We start from the raw sequence: 25,815 nt of genomic DNA, 5'->3' as shown, positions 1-25,815 counted from the left end.
CTTTTTGGGTCTTTAAGAATGAGGCTTTGGTCAAACAGATCTACAAACCTGCCATCTGGTCTTCTCTACATACTTTTACAAAATGTTACCAGTTTGACATTTTTGCTTTGGCTGAGGCATCATTTGGCTACAGGCCATGGTGCCTAGTATCTAGATGACCTATTTCATCCCACCCTAACCTCTTTGTTGACTCTACAGCTTGGTTATAGATTCTCATATGTAAGAATAGGATTTCGTGGACTCTCTACCATAAAAAAAAAAGTATTCTTACTTGATAAATTATTTTCTTTCCTGGTAGTGAGAGTCCACGAACCCACCCTGAATTTTTTTTGTGGCGGCAATTATAGTTGCACCTCTTTACCCCGTTATCTCTTTTGTTTTTCCCTGTCCTTGGTTTGAAATACTGGGAGGGAAGGGGAAGTAGGAGGGATAGTTAAATATTTTGTTTGGGGTGTCTTTGCCTCCTCCTGGTGGCCAGGAGATGTATTCCCATATGTAAGAATAGGATTTTGTGGACTCTCACTACCAAGAAAGAAACTAATTTATCAGGTAAGAATACATTTAATTTTTTTCCTTGCCTTAAATTATGTATTTTCAACAAAACTTTAAATAAAATAACCCCACAAAAACTTTAAAAAGATTTATTTTTACATTGGTACGATAAAAGACGGTGAAAAAAAACCCTGTCATCACAAGAAAACGAACACACACCTGGCCCTATGGATAAAATATATAGTGCACCAAAATAATAAATACATACACCTGACTTCCTCATTCAGGAATAAGGAAGAGTGAATTTGGGACAGCTTCTTTAAAAATATGAAGCTTGCAAGTGTATTTCATTGTGCAGGCAAAAGTAGGCCAGTGTTCCTTGTTGTAAACATTCCCATTAAATAAAATATTCAATCATTTTGATCAAATGTTCAAAGCTCTAAAAATACACAAAAACAAAATAAGAGAAATATACCTTAAAACAACAAATTCGCTGTTGGAGAAATGTTGTACAAAAGATACATTTAACAAAATGTCCTATTTTATCAATTGTACAAAAAAATATACTTTACATTTTTTAAAATAGCCATTCTTTTTGTTAGGTAGTATAGTCTTCTGTGTGATACGATGATCTTTACAGTAGTGGCAATTTTTCAAGTATTTGGCATTATCTAAAAAACCCAGTGTGGTTCCATTTCCATTTTACTTTGTTTTAAAGTTCGTTGTCGTAGCCTCAGTTCCAGGCATTCCACAGTAGGAGGGTAGCTCTTTAATTCAACTTTATTGGCAAACATCTTTGTTGAATTGAATAACCATCCCAAATCCCCAGTCCCATAGACACAAACAGCTCTTACGTATCGGCCTGAAAAACATAAAAAAAATGTTTTTTTAAATATTTGAAACAATTTATTTATAATATGAGGATAATATCATGTAAACACACACAGAAGAAATAAAGTTTTTTTTTTTTATTAAAATGTTTTGGAACAGGACTAAAAATGAGATTTGTGTTGAACGGAGATTTGTGTTGAACTAATAAGTATTAAAAAAAAAAAACCAATTATATGAAAACTAACCAGTTAACAGCTCATACATGCAAATAATACATTTTAGCCAAAATTACATATTTTATAAGTATTAAAATAAATTAGTTTATTGTGTAGTTTGTTGGTGCTTTAATAGTAGCTCACCCACCTTGTAGATGTGCAGACTATAGGTAATTGGACCGTCTTTTGCTCCTTTACAAATCAATTTTAATATGAAATATATGATTTTGTTTTAACAATAGCTACTTTTTGCCACTCATACAACATAATAAAAATCCCCCAGAGCATCTGATATAATAAATCCCTTCTACTATATAAACCAGTCTTTTTTTCAGCAACATGTCTGCACAACCTTAGGTTATCATAACATTATTAAAAAAGTTCACTATTTGTATGATTTCCTAATCCTGGAAGCTTTCTGAACAATGCTAACAAGCACAATAAAATCATTGTACAGGTATTTCTTACTTTACAGCCCTTCGCTAATACAGCGCTTTGTGGAGCTGAAGTTCAACCTCCAAGGATTTTGAAACAGTGCTGTAATCTTCGTGAGATTGCGAGAAAACTGACTGGCACCATTTTTTTTCTTTCACAATTTTTATTAGCTTAGCCACTCCAAATAAAGGAAAATAACAATCTCAACATAGTCAATGCCACGCAGGACAAAAGTATATCAAGATTGATACATAAACAAATTGAAAAAAATAAAATATAAAATAATTTTCCCAAAGGTAAATTGTCCTTATCCCGTTTTCCGGAAAAGGACAAAATTATAGTGGATAATTTTCAAGTATATACATTAACCAAAATAAACCTAAAAGAACAACAAAACAAACCACAACAACAGGGATGAATAATAAATAAATAAAAAATAAAATTGAATTGGGGGAACCCCCCCCCCCCAGCTTATATATGAAACTCTATATCGTCAAAACCTACCTAATCTTCACCTTGTTTTAGTCTATATCTCTGCTATTACTTATCCAGGTATACGAAAATACCTGTAGTATAACCAGCTCAGCAAAACTTACCAAGGCTACAAAGGGTAATAAAATCTGTCTCTGCAAGCACAAAGGATATAACTTAATAACGGGGGCCCATCCTTCCAAGAACTTTCTAATTCTTTTCTCAGATAGCTGCTGTAAATGAAAGGATTAAAAAAATAATCTGTGCTTGGATGTCCCTCAAAACTAAAGACAGACTAGGGGGAGTCTTGGTTATCCACTTTATAAGGATATTATATCTCACCATTAAAATAATTGTATTTAACGTGCGCACACTCGCACCACCTCTCGCATCTGGAAAGAGTAACACTATATCTTCCAGAGAGAAGGAGATAGCACTTTCAAAGACTCTATTGTACCAGAATTGAACCTTCTGCCATAATTGAGAGATTTTAGGACAGGCCCATAACATGTGGGGGAGATCAGCCCGAGCATACGAACAATGTTCACACATGAAAATTTTATCAGGAAAATATTTAGCCAGTAGTGCTGGAGAAAAATAATAATTATTTAATAATTTTAAATGGGATTCTTTCCAACTCACTGGAGAATATCTTGCCACTGTCGCCAGACTATTGGATATTTTCTCGCAATCTATAGAGGGAATATAAGACAACCAGAATTTGATTAGTTTATCCTCCTCCAGTATACCTTGTTTGGTCAACATAATATCATAAATTAGAGAGATTGATGCATCCCCGCCATTGAATTTTCTGATACAGATCTTGACCTCAGACCACTCGCCTCTCCTAGTCGCATACCAGTTGAGAGTACAAACAAAGTGTCAGATTTGAAAATAAGCAAACCGGTTTGACTTGGGAAGAGAAAACTGTTTGCTAATAGTTTCCCATGGGAGTATCTGTAAATCATTATTGACTAATTGATACACATATTCCAGTCCCCCAACCTGCCAATCCTGAAAGCATTTTTGATCCAATCCTGGAGAAAACAAGGGGTTCCCCCTAATGGGTAAATAGTCAGAAAAGGAAGGATCAATTTTAAGAAGCTTACAAAACTTATGCCAAATCACAACTATATTCCTAACTGAGATGAGAGGATATCCTAAAAAGGCAACGAATGCAGAGGACAGTGTAAAAGGGCTTTTAAAGACCACGGTTTGACCATATAAGATTCAAGCTCATATGTAGAGACCAGATTAGACTGTGCAATGCAGTCAATAGCAATTTTAATCAATGAAGCCCAGTTGTATAATCTGATACTTGGTAGGGCCAAACCTGCATCCGAATATTTCTGAGACAGCCTATTTATCGATATTCTCTGCTTTTTGGCTTTCCATAAAAAAATTTAAAACCATGAAGACAAATTCTTCAGATCCTTATTTAAAATTATAAGGGGTAAATTTTGAAGATAATAAAGAATTTTAGGGAAAATTATAGTTTTAATTAAATTAACAGAGGCTGTAAGTGAAAGAGGAAATGCAGTCCAAAGCTTTAGATCCTCTAGAATTTTCTGGAAGAGTAATCCAAAATTTGCCTGATACCACAATTTCGGATTTCTATTGATCTCAAGCCTGAGATAATTAATCGCATTAACTTTGTGGAATATTGTATTGGGGTGATCTACATCCTGCTGCCCGAGCCACATCAGATCGCTCTTCTCCATATTAATTTTGTAGCCCGCAAACGTGCTGAATAAGTTTATCGTATCAACCACTTTTGGAATCGTTACTGCCGTTTTATTCAGAAATAGTAAAATATTATCAGCATAGAGCAATATTTTCGGGTTTTGACCACCCAAGGGAATCCCAGGCAGGACCTCTCGCAGTTTGATCGCCAGGGGTTCCAACACAATGTTAAAAAGAAGAGGAGAGAGGGGGCAACCCTGCCTTGTACCTCTTTGCAATAATATCCTGGGAGATGCCCTTCCGTTTACCAGGAGATATGACACCGGGTTCTGGTATATTCTTTGGACAAAATTAAAAAAACTGCCCAAAAAGCCAAATTTAATTAGTGTTGAAAAAAGATGTCTCCATGAAATGCAGTTGAACGCTTTGACCGCGTCTAAAGTAAGGACCGCTATATCCTTAAGGACCTTCCTCTCTGTCACCTGTTCTGAATTCCAAATAAAGTCAAATACGGTTGTTCGCTTCCTTATATTTTTGGAGGAACTCCGCGACGACATAAAACCCACCTGGTCAGGGTGAATCAACTTATCCAGGCAAGAAACTGATCTCTGAGCTATGATAGCAGCTAGAATTTTATAGTCTGTATTAAGGACTGAAATAGGCCTATAGGAGGCTGGGTCCTCCGGATTTTTACCTTTTTTTAAGATCAAAGAAATATTAGCCGCTGAAAAGAGGGAAGAAATTGAATTACCCAGTAAATAGTAACTATTATATAATTTTTCCAATATCGGTATAACTTGATCGGCTGAACTTTTATAAAATTCTGCTGGTAACCCATCCGGGTCTGCTGCTTTATTAAGTTTGGCCCGTGCTATAGCCTTACTTATTTTTTCCGCTGAGACAGGCGCATTTAACATATCCAGTTCTTCCTTTTGGATCTTGGGGACTGAAATCGACGACCAGAACTTCGTCTGATTGTCTAGATTAAATTCCCCTTCCGTATATAATTGCTGATAAAATTTAAAAAAGGTTCCGGATATCTCATCCACATCAGAGGTACGACCATCTTCTGTCTGAATCACAGAGATAAGATTCTTCTTCTTCCTGGCCAGATGTTCAGCCGAGCTACCGTGAATACCCCTAAACCGCAAATTAATTTTGGATTCCTCTTCCTGATGTTTTTGTAGTAAGAAGGCATCTCTTTCCTTCCTACAATCTAAATATATAATCCAATTGGCCCTTGATCGAACCCTGCAGTATTCTTTAAAAGCATTATGGACTTGATTGGATAATTGTACATCCCTAGCCCGGATCTTTCTATTTCGTACAACCAGATATCCCTTAATGTCTACCCTAAGAACTGCTTTGGCCGCCTCCCAAAATACGTCAATTTTATGGACGTATACGGAATTAAACCTACAATACTCCTCCCATCTATGTTTTATCCAGAACAAGAACCTAGGATAATTATAAAGAAATCTCGGATAGAAAAATCTAGGCATTTTAGCATCGCATCTATCCTGGCAGAAAAACGCTATAGAGATAATCGTGTGGTCAGAAATCAAGATCTCATCAATCCCCGCTTCCATTTTACCAGACGACAGCGACTCTGCAACTAAGAATAAATCTATACCCGAAAATGTTCTGTGCGCTTTAGATTCATAAGTAAAGTTCTGTATATCGGGGTTTAACCTGCGCCACATTTCATGGACCTGGAGTTTCTGGCAGAATCTCAAAAAGTACTTTGAACTTCTCCTATTTTCTGGGCTATTCTTACCTGAGAATCTATCTAATTCCGGATCTAATGTCATATTAAAATCGCTCCCTATTACTAGGTTCTCTTTTACCAATGGGAACAATTTGAACTTGATTTTCTCCCAGAATTCCCAATTGAATTTGTTGGGGCCGTAAATATTACAAAAAATGAATTTTATGTTATTTATGTAAATATGCAAGATAATAAATCTAGCTTCCGGATCTGTCTCTACCTGGATAATCTTGTAATGTAAGGCCTTATTTATAAGGATTGCTACCCCACATTTTCTGCTTCTAGCTGGAGATGCGACTAACTCGCCTACCCATTTGCTCTTGAGTTTTTTAGCTTCCTGTTCTGAATGATGGGTGTCCTGGAGAAAAGAAATATCAGGTTTGCTTATAGCTAGGAATTTGATGACCAATTTACGTTTTGAGGGGGAGGAAATTCCTCCCACGTTCCATGAAGTTATTTTAAGCTCCATGACCTAATATATAGTGATTATCCTAAAGATCCGGGGGGGGGGGAGACAAAAAAAAAAAAGGGAAAATAGCGGGGGAGGCCAAGGAGGGGAAAGGGTAGCGAACACATGAGGACAATCTTGTCTTATAATGTAGCAATCGAGAAACCATAAGCACAACTTGACTTTTAGCAAGCAATCTAGCTAGTTTACCTGCTAAAGTGAAGAATAACCCCATAACCAACAATTTATGATACAGTCCAACCATTTACATCATAGGGTAGAACATAACATAATTCTTATTGATCTTTGAGGAAATCTTTCAATTCCCCCACCTCCGAGAAGACCTGACGAGACCCACTGTACTCAACTATTATTTTGGCAGGATAAATCATCCAAGCCTTAATTCCTTTGTTAATAATTTGGGTACAGAAGGGAACCATCGTCCTTCTCAGCATGGTTTCAACTGAAAAGTCCTGAAACAGTAAAATTTTACTATTACCAAACAATGGTTCACTTAATTTTTTAAACAAATTCATTATTTCAATTTTGTCCTGGAAATTTAAAACCTTACATATACACATTCTACTCCTGCCTTGTCCTGTATCTGCATTTTTTTAGGGCCAATTCTATGGGCTCTCTCAATCATAATGGGTAACCTTGATTGTGGGACTCCCAGCCTCTGTGGTAGTAATACAGAAGTGAATTTTAATAGATCATCAAATTCTGCAGACTCCGGGAGACCCACAATTCTGATATTATTTTGTCTTGCCCGATCTTCGAGATCATCTAGACGCCCCTGTAGGTTAATAATTTTAGAATCTTGTTGAGAAATTATACTTTCTTGAGTACTGACTTGATCTTCCAAGTCGGAAATCCTATTTTCCGCCTCTTGCATTCTATGTGAAAACTGTCTTACTTCTACAGGCAAAGCAGTAATTTCGGATGAAATAGAACCCAACTTCTTTTTGATTATATCGCATTGAGGTGAGAATAAATCAGACAATTGTGTAATTAATGAGTGTCAACCATGTTGGCCACCGACTCTGTCGAAGTATCTAGGCTAGACTCTGGCACTTTAGTTCTTTTATCTTTAATTTTACTCGGCATTTTGGGTGAAGAGGATTTCCCCTGCAATAAAAATGTATCCATAAATTTTTACGTGATAAGTGAATGCACAAAAAAACACACGTGAGAAAAAAAAACAAAAAAAAACAAACTTTTTTTTTCTCTTTTTGGGGAAGGAAACCCTTACCTTCCTATGTGAAAAACAGGTCTCTTGGTTTTATAAGAGTATGCCCCTAGCGCATACAAAGTGGCAAAAAAAAAAAAAAGGAAAAAAAATTGGGGATCAGCGTCCCCTTACTGCCCCAATGGGCTATATCGCTTACTTGTTTAGCTGCTGATCCCTTCTCCAGCCGCCCTCAATAGTACCCCAGAGTCACTTTTAAAGGGGGAGGGCTTTCAGATCACACCGGCAACAATATGCAGCTTCTAGTTTGCCCCCTGCCTCAAAACAAGCCTCTTGGACAAAATGAAGCAAAAAAACCCGTAAAAGGATCTGACCTGCCGTGGATGTAAACCTCCGAACTCCAATCCGCCACCCTTCACATGTTCTTAAAGCTGAAGGCAGGATCCGGGGATTTAGCAGGTAATAACGTTCTGGGCTTATCTCTGCGGCTTATCCCTAGGCTCACCGGGCGGCTCCTAGGAATAAATCCGGGTCCAGCAGAGCAACTTCATCCTCCAAGTTTCTCTCGCAGCACTCAAGCCCAAGACACCGGTATTGCTGAGCAACCTTGCCCAAGCCGCTGCACACCCACTTTGCCGTCCGGAACGGAACCTGTCCTTGTTCGTTTCTGTAACCAGTCAGATACCCCTTCTTGGCTTGGCTTGTAGGGAGAATTAAAATGTTACTGCAATGCAGTGACAGCCGTAAAGGCTTATCTGGACTTCAATCTCTCAAGCAGGTCACCATCCTGCAGAGCGCCACACTCGTAAACCTTGGCAAGCTTTCCCAGGTAAGTGGCGGAGAGCGGGGAGCTGGTGGTGGGGCATCCTCTCACAACACCTACATGCAGGTACACTGCAAGACTCTTCCCCCAACGGAAGTCCCTCCTAATTTTCCATTGTTCTCTCCTGGCACCATTTTGTTATGCTCAGTTCACTCTGTTTACAGCATTACAGTGCAATTTGTGTCGCAGTGCTATAGTTTGGCAAATTTTACTACAGTAATTGTCACTATTTTACAGGAACAGTATTTATTGAATACTATGCTGTGATAGTGTTAAACTAAACATAGCACTATTGCACCCCTACTATATGTTAGTTCAAACATGTTTTTAAGTTTTTATACACACTGGCAAGTGAAAAGAAAGCTGAAACCGCCTTGTTTCACTTTAAGGCGGTTTTCACTATACAGCGGGGCTCCGGTACCTAACCTGCTGTATGAGCGGGGTATACCTGTAATGGATATATTTAATATTTTTTAGTAGTAATTTAGTAATTAATATAGGCTCTCTCTGACTTGTAAGTCAAATCTAATCACTGAGCATTTAATCAAATATTTTTTTTGGCTTTATCATAAATATTTTTGTCAAATTTGAATGAATGTTGGTAAGTAATTGTTTCAGGAAATCTATTCCCGTTGACACATATTTGTTAAACAATTTTACACCAAAGACTTGTTATAAGCTGACACAGTGTATGAAATTTAAAGGGACATGAAGCCCAATATATTTTCTTTCAGGATACAGATAGAACATACAATTTTTAACAACTTTCAAAATGTACTTCTTTTATCAAATTCACTTCATTCTCTTGATATCCCTTGCTGAAAGAGAAGCAATGCACTACTTACAGCTAGATGAACACATCTAGTCAGCCAATCACAAGAGACAAATGTGTGCAGGCACCAATCACCAGCTAGCTACCACTAGTGTAAGATATGTACATTATTGTTCAACAATAGATACTAAGGGCCCCATGTACTAAGAGGCGGATGGAAAGTTTCTCAACTTGCGAAGGTGTCCACCCACCTTCACTACATACGGGCAGCGGATTTGTTCGAAGTGTGTAATGCCCGCCCCTTCATTCGTGCAACTGAAGGGGCTGTCAATCACAGAGAGCGAGTGAGCTTACTGATTTTCCCTCGCCACCTCAGATGTGGCGTAGGGTGTAAGAAGAAGGATAGGTACCCTTTGCAACCAATTTTTGTAAGAATACCCAGAGGCACTACAACATTTCCTTACATACATGATAAAGATGGTGACCTTGTAAGATTAGTTTAAATTTGTTGATTAGGTTGTATACTGTACACTGCTATCTGTTACCTTACCATTTAGAAAGGTGTCAGTTCAGACACTGAAACATCTGGAAATTGTTATTAGATTTTAACATGTCAGCAATAAAGGTTTTAAACTTTGCTAAGCATCTGGTGAGTGCTCTTCCTTTCTGATTAACCGTTTACTGTGTGTGTGTGTGTGTGTGTATATATATATACACATGTACACGGGCAATTTTTTGCAGTACAGAAGTTCCACCCCTTGCTCTCCCTCTATCCCCCCTCTCTTTTGCTCTCTCGCTCTCCCCCCTCTATTCTGCTCTCTCCCCCCATCTCTTTTGCTCTCTCTCTCCCCCTCTCTTTTGCGCTCTCCGTTGTGGTCTCTCTCCCCCTCTCTTTTGCTGTCACTCTCCTTCTCTTTTGCTCACTCTCCCCTCTCTCCCCCCTCTTTTGCTGTCTCTCTCCCCTCTCTTTTGCACTTTTTCCCCTCTCTTTTGCTCTCTCTCTCCCCTTTCTCCCTCTCTCTCCCCTCTCTTTTGTTCTCCCTCTCCCCTCTCTTTTGCTCTCTCCCCTTTCTTTTGCTCTCTCTCTCCCCTTTCTCCCCATCTCTTTTGCTGTATCTCTCCCTCTATTTTGCTCTCTCACCTCTTTTGTTCTCTCTCTCCCCCCCCCTCTCTTTTGCGCTTTCTTCCCCTCTCCCCCTCTCTTTTGCCCTCTCTCCCCCTCTCTTTTGCCCTCTCTAGCTCTCTCCCCCCTTTCTTTTGCTGTATATCTCTCCCTCTCTTTTGCTCTCTCCCCTCTCTTTTGTTCTCCCTCTCCCCCCTCTTTTGCTCTCTCCCCCTCTTTTTTGCTCTCTCTTCCCCTCTCTTTTGCTGTCTATCTTCCTCTCTTTGCTCTATCCCCCCTCTTTTGCTCTCTCTCTCCCCCTTTTGCTCTCTCTCTCCCCCCTCTTTTGCGCTCTCTCTCCCCTCTCTTTTGCGCTCTCTCTCCCCCCTCTCTTTTGCGCTCTCTCTCTCTCCACCTCTCTTTTTCCCTCTCTCTCCACCTCTCTTTTGCTCTCTCTCTCTCCCTCCCCCCTTTCTTTTGCGCTCTCCCCCCTCTCTTTTGCTCTCTCCCCCCTCTCTTTTGCTTTTTCACGCATGGTCCCGCCCATGTCACGCCCCCTCACACCCGGTCGGCCCCAGATGCCAGTTCAGTCTGAGACTCTGTTGAAGGCCAGGTGTGTTTGTCCTCGTGCAGTCTCTACTGCGCTTGACAGCTTCGGACAAACACACTTGGCCTTTTATATTATACGAGATACATACATTATAGGAGATACATACATACATACATACATATACACACGGGTGGGGTCAGCACTCTTGGGCCGGACTGGGTACACATACTATGACCCTGTAACATGCACAGTCCTGGGTGCAAAACAGCACTCTCAGGAAGCTGCACTTTCACCAGAGTCACAGGCAGTTAACCCAAGACAGGCCTGGGTGCAAGGCCCAAACAGGGAAAATTGCAAAAAAATAATACATTATTATAGCACACAGAGAAAGTCCAGCACTCACTCACAAGCTCTCAACTAAGATAAAAAGCAGCAATGGAAGAGTTAGTTACTGCATCTGGCCTAATGGGAAAAGCCCAGGTACCTCGTCAAGGTCTCTTCCAAAAACCTGGGTCCCTAAACAGTCACACAATGCAGGCTCAGAATTAAACAACTGTGAAAAAAATGGAGGGTGCACAGGATTATGTAATCTCCCCAAACATATACAAAACACGGGTGGGGTCATCACTCTCAGGCCGGATCGGGTACACATCCTATAACCCTGTAACATGCACAGCCCTGGGTGCAAAACAGCACTCTCAGGAGGCTGCACTGTCACCAGAGTAACAGGCAGTTAACCCCAGACAAGCCTGGGTGCAAGGGCCAAACAGGGAAAATTTCAAAAAAAGTAAAAATTTATGCTTACCTGATAAATTAATTTCTTCTATGGTACGACGAGTCCACGGATTCATCCTTTACTTGTGGGATATTATCCTCCTGCTAACAGGAAGTGGCAAAGAGCACCACAGCAGAGCTGTCTATATAGCTCCTCCCTTAGCTCCACCCCCCAGTCATTCGACCGAAGGTACAGGAAGAAAAAGGAGAAACTACAAGGTGCAGAGGTGACTAAAGTTTAAAATAAAAAAATATAATCTGTCTTAAAATGACAGGGCGGGCCGTGGACTCATCGTACCATAGAAGAAATTAATTTATCAGGTAAGCATAAATTTACTTTTCTTCTATAAGGTACGACGAGCCCACAGATTCATCCTTTACTTGTGGGATACAATACCAAAGCTACAGGACACGGATGAACGGGAGGGACAAGACAGATGGTTAAACAGAAGGCACCACTGCTTGAAGAACTTTTCTCCCAAAAATAGCCTCCGAAGAAGCAAAAGTATCAAATTTGTAAAATTTGGAAAAGGTATGAAGCGAAGACCAAGTCGCAGCCTTACAAATCTTTGGTTGCTTACAAGTAAAAAAGCACGAACCACATCCAAGCTGTGCAACAGACGCTCCTTCTTAGAGGAAGGATTAGGACACAGAGAAGGAACAACAATTTCCTGATTGATATTCCTATTAGTAACAACCTTAGGAAGGAATCCAGGTTTGGCACGCAAAACCACCTTATCAGCATGGAAAACAAGATAAGGCGAGTCGCATTGCAATGCAGTTAATTCAGAAACTCTTCGAAGAGATAGCAACTAAAAACAGAACTTTCCAAGAAAGAAGCTTAATATCTATGGAATGCATAGGTTCAAACGGAACCCCTTGAAGAACTTTAAGAACTAAATTCAAACTCCATGGCGGAGCAACAGGTTTAAACACAGGCTTGATTCTAACTAAAGCCTGACAGAACGACTGAACGTCTGGAACATCTGCCAGACGCTTGTGCAGTAGAATTGATAAGGCAGATATCTGTCCTTTAAGGAACTAGCTGATAGCCCCGTCTCCAATCCTTCTTGGAGAAAGGACAAAATCCTAGGAATCCTGATCTTACTCCATGAGTAGCCTTTGTATTCGCACCAATAAAGATATTTACGCAATATCTTATGATAAATTTTCCTAGTGACAGGCTTTCGAGCCTCAATCAAGGTATCTATGACCGACTCGGAGAAACCCCGCTTGGATAAAATCAAGCGTTCAATCTCCAAGCAGTCAGCTGCAGAGAAACTAGATTTGGATGCTGGAACGGACCTTGAATCAGAAGGTCCTGTCTCAGTGGCAGAGTCCATGGTGGAAGAGATGACATGTCCACCAGGTCTACATACCAAGTCCTGCGTGGCCACGCAGGTGCTATCAAAATCACTGAAGCTCTCTCCTGTTTGATTCTGGCAATCAAACGAGGAAGGAGAGGAAATGGTGGAAACACATAAGCCAGGTTGAACGATAGAGCATCTATCAGTACTGCCTGAGGATCCCTTGACCTGGACCCGTAACAAGGAAGTTTGGCGTTCTGACGAGATGCCATCAGATCCAATTCTGGTGTGCCCCATTGCTGAATCAATTGTGCAAACACCTCCGGATGGAGTTCCCACTCCCCCGGATGAAAAAAGTCTGACGACTTAGAAAATCCGCTTCCCAGTTCTCCACTCCTGGGATATAGATTGCTGATAGATGGCAAGAGTGAGTCTCTGCCCATCAAATTATTTTGGTAACCTTTATCATCGCTAGAGAACTCTTTGTTCCCCCCTGATGATTGATATATGCTACAGTCGTGATATTGTCCGACTGGAATCTTATGAATCTGGCCAAAGCCAGCTGAGGCCACGCCAGAAGCGCGTTGAATATTGCTCTCAGTTTTAGAATATTTATCGGGAGGAGAGCCTCCTCCTGAGTCCACAAACCCTGTGCTTTCAGGGAATTCCAGACTGCACCCCAGCCCAATAGGCTCGCGTCCGTCGTCACTATGACCCATACTGGCCTGCGGAAACACATTCCCTGGGACAGATGATCCTGTAACAACCACCAAAGAAGAGGAGTCTCTGGTCTCTTGATCCAGATTAATCTGAGGAGATAAATCTGCATAGTCCCCATTCCACTGTTTGAGCATGCATAGTTGCAGTGGTCTGAGATGCAAGCGAGGAAACGGAACTATGTCCATTGCCACTACCATTAGTCCGATTACCTCCATACACTGAGCCACTGACGGCCGAGGAATGGAATGAAGAGCTCGGCAGATGGTTAAAATCTTTGATTTCCTGATCTCCGTCAGAAAAATCTTCATGTCCACCGAATCTATCAGAGTTCCCAAGAATGGAACTCTTGTGAAAATTCTGGGAGCTGTGGCCAACCCGAAGGGAAGAGCCACAAACTGGTAACGCTTGTCCAGAAAGGCGAACCTGAGGAACTGGTGAAGATCTTTGTGGATAGGGATGTGTAGATACGCATCCTTTAAGTCCACGGTGGTCATATATTGACGCTCCTGGATCACTGGTAAAATAGTCTGATTGGTCTCCATCTTGAAGGAATTTGTTTAGGATCTTGAGATCTAAAATTGGTCTGAAGGTTCCCTCTTTTTTGGGATCCACAAACAGATTGGAGTAGAACCCCTGCCCCTGTTCTGTTTTCGGAACTGGGCAGATCACTCCCATGTTATATAGGTCTTCTGCACAGTGTAAGAACGCCTCTCTTTTTGTCTGGTTACAGACAACTGAGAAAGATGGAATCTTCCCCTTGGAGGAGAATCTTTGAAATCTAGAAGATACCCCTGGGTCACGATTTCTAAAGCCCAGTAGTCCTGAACGTCTCTTGCCCAAGCCCGAGCAAAGAGAGAAAGTTTGCCCCCTACTAGATCCGGTCCCGGATCGGGGGCTACCCCTTCATGCTGTCTTGGTGGCAGCAGCGGGCTTCTTGGCCTGTTTACCCTTGTTCCAAGTCTGGTTAGGTCTCCAGACTGACAGATTGAGCAAAATTCCCCTCTTGCTTTGCAGCAGGGGAAAAGGTAGAGGGACCACCTTTGAAGTTTCGAAAGGAACGAAAATCATTTTGTTTGGTCCTAATCTTATTTGTCTTATCCTGAGGAAGGGCATGGCCTTTCCCTCCAGTGATGTCTGAAATGATCTCTTTCAGTTCAGGCCCGAATAGGGTCTTACCCTTGAAAGGGATGGCTAAAAGCTTAGATTTTGATGAAACATCAGCAGACCAGGACTTAAGCCATAACGCTCTACGCGCTAAAATGGCAAAACCTGAATTCTTTGCTGCTAATTTAGCCAGTTGAAAAGCAGCATCTGTAATGAAAGAATTAGCTAGCTTGAGAGCCCTAATTCTATCTAGAATATCATCTAATGGGGTCTCAACCTAAAGAGCCTCCTCCAGAGCCTCGAACCAAAAAGCAGCTGCAGTAGTTACAGGAACAATGCACGCTATAGGTTGGAGAATAAAACCCTGATGAACAAATATTTTCTTTAGCAGACCCTCTATTTTTTTTTATCCATAGGATCTTTGAAAGCACAACTGTCCTGAATAGGTATAGTTGTACGCTTAGCCAGGGTAGAAATAGCTCCCTCCACCTTAGGGACCGTCTGCCACAAGTCCCGCATGGTGTCTGATATGGGAAACATTTTCTTAAAAGTAGGAGGGGAAGCGAACGGAATACCTGGTCTATCCCACTCCTTAGTAACAATGTCCGAAATCCTCTTAGGGACCTGAAAAACATCAGTGTAGGCAGGAACCTCTAGGAATCTGTCCATTTTACACAATTTGTCTGGATCTACAATAGGGTCACAATCATCCAGAGCCGCTAAAATCTCCCTGAGCAATAAGTGGAGGTGTTCTAGTTTAAATTTATTAGCCGTCATACCCGAGTCTGAGGGAACATCTTTCCTGAATCAGAAATCTCTCCCTCAGACCGCAAATCCCTCACCGCCAACTCAGAACATTGTGAGGGTACATTGGATATGGCTAATAAAGCGTCAGAGGGCATTTGTTCTCACACCAGACCTACTGCGCTTCCCCTGCAACCCAGGCAGCTTACATAAAACCTCTGTGAGGGTAGTATTCATAACTGCAGCCATATCTTGCAGGGTGAAAGAATTAGATGCACTAGAAGTACTTGGCGTCGCTTGTGCGGGCGTTAATGGTTGTGACACTTGGGGAGAATTAGATGGCATAATCTGATTCCCTTCTGACTGAGAACCATCCTGCGACATACTTTTAGTAGCTAAAATATGTTCTTTGCAATTTATTGACCTTTCAGTGCATGAGGGACACATTCTAAGTGGGGGTTCCACAATGGCTTCTAAACATATTGAACAATGACTTTCTTCAATGTCAGACATGTTGAACAGGCTAGTAATGACTACAAACAAGCATGAAAACACTTTATTTAGTGAAAAAAATAATCTTTAAAAACGGTACTGCGCCTTTAAGAGAAAAAAAGCATACACGTTATGCAAAACTGCTTTAAAATGCACCAAATTTTTCAAATTTTTGCAAGCAGACTCAATATGTGTAGTTAAATTTGCCCCACAAGGAAATTTAACATTTAACCCCTTAATGTGCAAACCGGATTGAAATTATGCCTAAATCCGGAAAAAACATCCCCAGCATCTTGCCACAGCTCTGCTGTGGCGCCTACCTGCCTTCAGGGATAGTAAATATGGGGTTAAAGCTTCGATTTGGCCCAAAACATCCACAAGGGCCCTCAGGAGTTGGAGCTTGCTGCGTGAAAAAAACTGTGCATCTGAGGCGCGAAGATAGGCCCCGCCCATCTCACTCGATGTCTTTACAGCCTCAAAGAACCGCACCAGAGCGGTCTTAAACTAGCCATGTGGGTTCTGAGACCCAAAAAATAAGCCAAGTGTACCCTCAATAAAGTTGCCCAAAAATCGTTATTGCCCACAAAACGTTAACAGCACTCCCCGTTCATAAAACGTTTGCCCACAAACATTCAAAACTCGGTGTCAACCATCTTTGTAATTAGCCCCTTATGCAAGCTTAGTAATGCCTTTCTATAGCTCTTATGATTACTGCTTACCCTTACCCTCATGGGGATACTGTCAGCCTTTCTGAAATACACAGTCACTCCAGAAAAAATGACTGAACATACCTCACTGCTATATAGCATGAAAACGTTCCTCACACTGAAGTTTCCTGCACCCCTCAGCCTCTGTGGGAACTGTACTGGATCTTAGTTACAAATGCTAAGATCATCATCTTCCAGGCAGAAGTCTTCATCCATCTGCTGCCTGAGAGTAAATAGTACACACCGGTACCATTTAAAACAAAAAACTCTTGCTTGAAGAAATTAAAAACTAATATTTTATCACCTCTTTCACTTTACCCTTCCTAGTACTTTTTAGAGTAGGCAAAGAGAATGACTGGGGGTGGAGCTAAGGGAGGAGCTATATAGACAGCTCTGCTGTGGTGCACTTTGACACTTCCTGTTAGTAGGAGGATAATATCCCACAAGTAAAGGATGAATTCGTGGACTCGTCGTACCTTATAGAAGAAAATAATACATTAATATAGCACACAGAGAAAGTCCAGCAATCACTCACAAGCTCTCAACTAAGATAAAAAGCAGCAATGGAAGAGTTAGTTACCGCATCTGGCCAAATTGGAAAAGCCCAGGTACCTCGTCAAGGTCTCTTCCAAAAACCTGGGTCCCTAAACAGCCACACAATGCAGGCTCACAATTAAACAACTGTGAAAAAATGGAGGGTGCACAGGTTTATGTAATCTCCCCAAACATATACAAAACACGGGTGGGGTCAGCACTATCAGGCCAGACCGGGTACACATCCTATGACCCTGAAACATGCACAGCCCTGGGTGCAAAACAGCACTCTCAGGAAACTGCCCTCTCTCTCCCCTCCCTCTCTATCTCCCCTCTTTTGCTCTCTCCCCACTCTCTTTTGCTCTCTCTCTCCACTTTCTCTCCCTCTCTTTTGCTCTCTCCCCTCTCTTTTGTTCTCCCTCTCCCCCCTCTCTTTTGCGCTCTCACCCTCTTTTGCTCTCTTACTCTCCCCTCTTCCTTTTGATCTCTCTCCACCTCTCTTTTGCTCTCTCTCTCCACCTCTCTTTTGCTCTCTCTCTCCCCCCTTTCTTTTGCTCTCTCTCCCCTCTTTTGCTCTCTCTCCCCTCTCTTTTGCTCTCTCCCCTCTCTTTTGCTCTCTCTCCCCTCTCTTTTGCTCTCTCTCCCCTCTCTTTTGCTCTCTCTCCCCTCTCTTTTGCTCTCTCTCCCCTCTCTTTTGCTCTCTCTCCCCTCTCTTTTGCTCTCTCTCCCCTCTCTTTTGCTCTCTCTCCCCTCTCTTTTGCTCTCTCTCCCCTCTCTTTTGCTCTCTCTCCCCTCTCTTTTGCTCTCTCTCCCTCTCTTTGCTCTCTCTCCCCTCTCTTTTGCTCTCTCTCCCCTCTCTTTTGCTCTCTCTCCCCTCTCTTTTGCTCTCTCTCCCCTCTCTTTTGCTCTCTCTCCCCTCTCTTTTGCTCTCTCTCCCCTCTCTTTTGCTCTCTCTCCCCTCTCTTTTGCTCTCTCTCCCCTCTCTTTTGCTCTCTCTCCCCTCTCTTTTGCTCTCTCTCCCCTCTCTTTTGCTCTCTCTCACTTCCTCCTCTCTTTTGCGCTCTCCCCCTTTCTTTTGATTCCTAAATGAATCAAATGTTTATCGCTCCTCCGCTTGCTCAGCGGTTATTGGTAATCAAGGGGTAATAAAATAAATAAATAAAATTCACAGTGACTAATAGAATACAATTTTCCAATAAAGTGATGATCCTAAAAAATACAAAAATTCAAATACAAAATTCCAAACCTAAAAATAAAAAATAATAAAAAGTCCTAAATAAAGTCAGTGAAAGTCAGTATAAATCCAATTGCTGATGTCCCTCGATAGGGTCCAAAGTGGCTGATAATCCTAGGGGTATGATGATCCAATGTCCTAATCAGTACAAACAATTCCTAGAAAAATTCTTTCTTCTTCTTAGGAATTGTTTGTACTGATTAGGACATTGGATCATCATACCCCTAGGATTATCAGCCACTTTGGACCCTATCGAGGGACATCAGCAATTGGATTTATACTGACTTTCACTGACTTTATTTAAGACTTTTTATTATTATTTTTAGGTTTGGAATTTTGTATTTGAATATTTGAATTTTTGTATTTTTTAGGATCATCACTTTATTGGAAAATTGTATTCTATTAGTCACTGTGAATTTTATTTATTTATTTTATTACCCCTTGTTTACCAATAACCGCTGAGCAAGCGGAGGAGCGATACACATTTGATTAATTTAGGAATCACTCTATATCCAATTTGAAAAGCGGAAGGTACTTTTGTTAGCATATGATTGTCACATACCTATTTATTTTTGAGTCTGATTAATTCTAAAGCTTTTGCTGTGAGTATTATTAGAATATTTTTTATTTTTTTTCAGAACATACCGGTATTGTTCTATTTAGGATAGAATCACTTTTGTATTTTTTGCACAATTTGTAGCACTTATTTCCATAATAAGTTCCTTTGTTTCATTCACTGATTTTTTGAATATTGAAATTATTCACTGTGTTGTATTATATCATATTTTTTATATCTTATCTTAATTTTTAATTTTTATTGTTTGAATATTCAGTCAACTGGATATTCTGTGATCCCAATTGCACCTTTTACTGCCAACATAATTTAGTGTTCCTATTAGTAGTCTGTAGGAAACTTAGAAGCTACCTTGACTTCAAATAACTTTTTGGGGTTTTAGAATTTATTACCTATTATTAGTCTATGGCTCCTTAGGGATTGATACCACCTATTGAGATTAAGTAGTCCAATCTTGTAATTTGTAGCTACATGCCCAGATTTTATATTGTATCGACATCTTTTTAGATTGTATTTTTTATTGTATTTTTTATATTGTGTTATTGCATTAAATGTGATGGGTTTGATCGTTTGACAACCCCTACTGGTTGTTATAGATGTATTTTAATAAATACTATTTTAATTAATACCATTTTAACAGATATTTATTGTATACAATATCTGTAAGTTGGTCTTCCTGATTACCATTTGATCATAGATTTAAAAATTAGCCCTGTGATATACCTTAGCCTTTTTTTGGCGCTCCTATATATATCAAACTGTCACAATTTATCAGATCTGATAGGGGATCTTCTTTATAGTGTAGCAGGTATATTAACATTATCTTCTTAGGCGCTGGAAACTTCATTTCTGTTGTTAAATAGTCTTCATCTAAGCGGGCAGAAGTCTTCATCCAGACGGCATCTTCTATCTTCATCCATCCGGTGGGGAGCGGTTCCATCTTCAAGACATCGGGCGCGGAGCATCCTCTTCTTCTGATGGTCAACGTAGAATGAAGTTTCCCTTTAAGGTACGTCATCCAAGATGGCGTCCCTTACATTCCGATTTGCTGATAGAATTCCATTTATAACATATATAGTACAATTTTTATAGTCCATCTATAATCAACACTTTTAGTCATCTATAAGAGAACGTTAAAACCTATCCAAACATTATTAAACCTATGATATAATCTATATAAAAAAATGCATGTCACAATGTAAATCAAAGTGTCTAATATGTATATCCACTTCGACTTGCGTTGTAAACAAAAGCTTTGCTCTATCACCCCCTCTAAGGGGTTTAGGTACATGATCAATGATTATATAATTTAGGGGGCGGGGTCTAGCCACGCAGGACGATGGCAGCAAGTTTCTAGAGCTCCTAGGCCCCATGGCAGGCAAAGTGTAACAAATAAGGGTTGAAGCTCCCCATCCATCTTTATTATCCTATATAAACAGATGAAGATCAAGTAAAGATCAATCGGCATGTGAAAATTTAAAAAAAAAAAAAAAAGGAGAAATAAGAACTCAAACCACTAAGAGGTGAACGGCAAAGGCTGCAACTAAAGCACAATCCGCCTGAAGACCGCAATTTGTTCTGTCAGTGGAACGGTAACTTAGAACATAGTTTCGACTATCAGAGTAACTGCTGCAAGTGCATCGGTCAGGCCCTTCTTACAGAGAGAGCAGGTTGTCGGAACCTAATGCTGCAGAATACCCGATCCCTCTGCTACACACGTCGGTGGAGATAAGGTAAGAGGTCTAGACCGGTGGCCCCTCACACTTACCAAAACAAAGACCCGGCTGCACGCTCCGGCATGACACACAGACCTTAGATGTTTATGAGCAGCGCTCCAGTAACTTTTAATTACTGAAGACGTAACAGCGGCCATTTTAAATCAGGATTAAGCCTAAGAATACCTTAACTGCGTCACCTGTAACACACACACACAACAAAAAGGAGACCGGAGTTTTGGGACATTAGGCTGAATACCGAATGCTGAGAGCTGCTCGATAGAGGAGATATTGAGCCGAACAGCTCATCTAAACTACTGCATAAAAGGGCAACACGGCACTGACACACTTGAGGGCTGTATGATTAAGGCTCTGGGTAGCCACAGGTCTATATAAAACACATTTTATAGTAGGAAAATCGACCTCCCTACTCTGCTGCAGCTTAAAATAAAAAATAAAGCACAAGATATCACAGTTAGTGAGTTAAGACATGACAAGCAAGGCATCATCTAAAGGGGATAAAGGAACTAGATCCAGGACTCTGGGGCAATATTTGAAACCAATGGAACCACAGGATCTTCTGCCAATTAACCCCTCCAACTGTGGAGGATCACAAACTGACAGTACAGCATCAATTCAGAGTGAATTGCCCTCTAACTATGGTATAAAAAGTGACCTTAACTTTCTTACTACAAAGGAAGACATGAAAATGTTTATGCACGAAGTTAGATCCCTATATAAGGATCTTCATAAGGATATCACAGCAGTATCGTATAGAGTGACAACTATAGAAGAAGAACAGGCTACTGTCAGCATTAACATTAATCAACTTACAAACAAAATACAAGCCCAGGAAGACATAATACAGTCTCTGAATAACAAAATTGAAGATCTTGATAACCGCGGTCACCGCAATAATCTGGTAATATAAGAGGAGTCCCAGAGTCCATATCTACATCAGCACTGGGAGGATATTTACAAGATCTGTTTCGGACAATTAAATGTAAACCTAACTCCCTGAGATCCCCATTGAAAGGGCCCACAGGGCTTTGAGGGCCAGACCACCTCCAAAGGCCCCACCACGGGACATCATACTTAAAGGGACACTGTACCCAAAACTTTTCTTTTATGATTCAGATTGAGCATGAAATTTTAAGCAACTTTCTAATTTACTCCTATTATCAAATTTTCTTCATTCTCTTGGTATCTTTATTTGAAATGCAAGAATGTAAGTTTAAATGCCGGCCCATTTTTGGTGAACAACCTGGGTTGTCCTTGCCGATTGGTGGATAAATTCATCCACCAATAAAAAAGTGCTGTCCAGAGTACTGAAACCGAAAAAAGCTTAGATGCCTTCTTTTTCAAATAATGATAGCAAGAGAATGAAGAAAAATTGATAATAGGAGTAAATTAGAAAGTTGCTTAAAATTGCATGCGCTTTCTGAATTACAAAAGAAAAAAATTGGGTACAGTGTCCCTTTAAGCTATTGAACTTTCAAGTTAAAGAAGAAATTTTGAATAACGCAAGAGCTAAAACAACCCCTCCAACATGCAAGGATACCGCTACAGATCTTTAGTGACATCAGCCCAACTACACTACAAAAAAGAAGGGCCCTGTCGCATATCACATCTATCTTGCAAACCAACAAAATACCATATCGCTGGGGGTTCCCGGTATCCATAATTGCTTCCAAAGACAACAAGATTACAATCTACCGTAATGAAAATGACCTGGAACAGTTCTGCCAAACACTCTCCATCAACATCCCTGCTAGGTTAGAATTAGCAAGAAAAGGCACATTTCATGATTAAAGCCTCCATTTATACTAAGTATACTCATAGTTTTGTTGCATTGTATAGATATCTCATTGACAGTTTGGATAGTTTGTATTTCCTGCCTTATTGTGGTTATACATAAAATGATAATGCTGATTAGCTACAAAATATATATATATATATATATATATATACACACACATACATACACACACACACATATATACAGGTGGCCCTCGTTTTACAACGGTTCAATTTATATATATATATATACACACACACACATATATATATATATATATATAAAGGAGGGAGGGGGAGCAAAAAATTCTATTAAACTTTGTGATACCTTTAATACGACAGAGTATTGTCACTTGGAACAAGATAATTTCTTATTATCTATGGTATTTAGACAATTATAAAGCTTCATAATACCACTGTAAATGTTAAGTTACAAGTTGATTTATGGCAATCTTAAATCACTGTGTTATAATGTATTAGTTTAATAGTATTTGATTCCCTTCCTCCACTGGATGGAGGGCATCCTTCCCAAATACTTAGTTATGTTACAAAATATATTGCACGTCTCTGCAATTGGGACACATCCCCAGTACTACATTTTCCTTCTCAGGTACCTTATACCTGATTCTTATTTCGAGTCTACTTATCTTCTCTTAGCTACTTCTTCTACCATCTCTCCCCGTATCTTCTCTATCCTATACCCTCCCCCGCCTCTCTATCCTTCCCAAATTCCCCCATACCTGTCCCATAAGATATTATTGCTGTTGGTGTCCTGTAGTCCCACCTACATCTCCATACATTGGACATTCTAACCAAAAATGTCTCACACAACAAACATGCCTTCCCTGTTGCACAATGCAAACAAAAACTCAGATCACACTATCACTTTAATGACACTGAATGTCAAAGGACTTAACAGTCCAGGCAAACGGTCAATTGCAACGAAAGAACTATCTAGAAACAATCACTCCATTGTTTTCATTCAGAAAACACACTACCAGAGAGGAAAGGAACCAAAATGGTCCAATCTCAAATACCCAAACATGTTCTTTGCATCTAACTCTAAAAAAAAGAATGGAGTTGGGATCTTACTTCACAAATCAATACCTTTACAAACAACATCAGTGATCAGGGATCCAGAGGGCAGGTACATATTAATAGTGTGTCTATTGTATGGAGGGCCTATAAACGCTCCTGAATGTATATTTTCCAAATACGGAGCAACACCGTTTCATCAAGAAAGTATCACAATTAATATTAGACAACCGAAAAGGAATGCTTCTACTGGGAAGTGATTTTAATCTCCCGTTTGACCCCCAATGGGACACATCAAATAATACCTAAATCCACCTAATCAACCTTAAAATCGGCTAAAAACACACTAACAGATATTAACCTACATGATATTTGGCGTACTCTAAATCTCACAGCCAAAGACTATACCTACTATTCAACCATTCACAAAAAATATTCGCGCATCGATTACCTATTTACAGACTCAATAGGTCTGACTAAGATAGTTAAATGTGAAATAGGTACGATCTCATGGACTGATCATGCTCCAGTCGTTTGTACACTGCTGTGGCCCGAGACACCCCTTACAAACTTTATTTGGCGTATAGATGACCACCTTTTGACAGACCCGTTAATTACCGAAAAAGTGGGAAAACTAATTTCAGAATATTTCACACACAACCCAGACTCAGATACATCTAGCTCTACAACATGGGAGGCCCATAAGTGTGTCATCAGGGGAGAGTTGATAAAAATAAGAGCAAGAAAACTAATAGAGAGACGGGCCAAACATGAACCATGAACACCTACATTCTACAATACAGCAGTTAGAATGCACACATAAAAAGGAACCACATAACTTGACAATCTTCACAGAGCTTACACAAACCCTAATAATACAAATCCTACATACACTCATTGATAGGAGAGAATTCCACTCTGATAAAAGATAGTAAAGGAATAGCAAAAGAATTTAGGCAATACTACCACGACTTATATAATCTAAAAAACACACAGTCCGTGTCTACAACATCACAGTCCCAAGATAAACAAACAAGAATTACAGATTACTTTACAAATCTTCCTCTTATTAGGCTTAGTGAAGATGAGAGATCAGCCTTAGACTACCCTATAACTGAACAAGAAATAGGACTGGCAATTAAAGACCTTCCTTCTGGAAAAAGCCCAGGCCTTGACGGGTTCTCTACTAAATATTATAAAGTTTACAAAACTATACTTATACCACACCTTCTCTCCCTGTTTAATGACTTGACTTCTACTAAAACACTACCACCTAGAATGTAAGAGGCGCACATTTCGGTGCTACCTAAACCAGGAAAATCCCATGACAGACCCAGTAATTTTAGACCAATTTCACTTTTAAAATTTTAGCTAAAATATTAGTCACCAGACTCAATAAATATCTACCCAGACTCATTTCTATGGACCAAGTCGGCTTTGTGCCAGGTAGGGAAGCTAAAGATAATACTATTAGAATACATTGCATCATAGATTATGTGAACCGCCATAATTATCCACTGACCCTATTTGCATCCGACGCAGAGAAGGCCTTTGATAGGGTGGATTGGTCTTTTCTAAGAGAAACCATAACTAATAAATAATTGTAAATAGGCTTACAAGTAGAGGTAGGTAACTTAAATCTGTGAAGGAAATTTTCCACTATTGCCCTAACTGAATCAAAGCTAAGTAGTTTTACTTTAGAAAAAAATGTTTCATCATTCACACACTAAACTTTATTAAATCAAAATTTAACCACACATACATTTAGCAGAAGCTAAAGATTAAAAACACTGCACCTAAGTTGAACTAAGATTTTTTAAATTTTAATCTGAAATCAGTATCACTGGTATCAAGCAGCAAAGATTATAGTAGTAAGCTAAGCCCTTACAATCCGAGGGCTATTTTAAATTTTAACTTTTAACAATCTATTAAAGCTGCATTTTAACCGGATCAACTTAAGGTGAGCAAATTAAAAAGAAGGGGAAAGACAGAGCTTATCCCCAAGACCCCTGACGTACGTTTCACAAAAAACGCTTCCTCAGAGGGGTGTGGAGCTGCTGCAAAATGCTCTATTTATGAGTCATTAAGACTCTCCTCCGGTGTTGGAGTGGATGTCCCTTAATTGCCAGAGTTACATTTTCATTGGCTCATACAAATGTCAGTCACAGAAGTAACTGGTGATAGGGTACATAGAAGGATCGGAATTCAAAACGTCACGCTGCGTCTAAGAATGGGCGTTGTTGTTTACATTGACATTTATTGAACAAATCTCATTGGAGGATTGATCCACCATATGTTA

The 25,815-nt window shown here is 40.0% G+C and overlaps 1 protein-coding gene across 1 annotated transcript in view; it reads right to left on the bottom strand.

Annotated features, from left to right (window-relative positions):
- Nucleotides 1-627: 627 nt before the first annotated feature.
- Nucleotides 628-25,815, bottom strand: part of GCNT2 (glucosaminyl (N-acetyl) transferase 2 (I blood group)) — a 133,496-nt gene continuing 108,308 nt past the window's right edge. Inside the window, exon 4 of the mRNA XM_053714739.1 lies at nt 628-1,354. Coding sequence (XP_053570714.1) covers nt 1,164-1,354 — 191 coding nt within the window. The 3' untranslated portion in view covers nt 628-1,163. The remainder of the gene's footprint in view (nt 1,355-25,815) is intronic.

This window comes from Bombina bombina, chromosome 5, assembly GCF_027579735.1.
Source record: "Bombina bombina isolate aBomBom1 chromosome 5, aBomBom1.pri, whole genome shotgun sequence".
Classification (NCBI taxonomy): domain Eukaryota; kingdom Metazoa; phylum Chordata; class Amphibia; order Anura; family Bombinatoridae; genus Bombina; species Bombina bombina.
The sequence above is the reverse complement of the archived record's forward strand: the minus strand, read 5'-3'. Positions and strand labels throughout refer to the sequence as shown.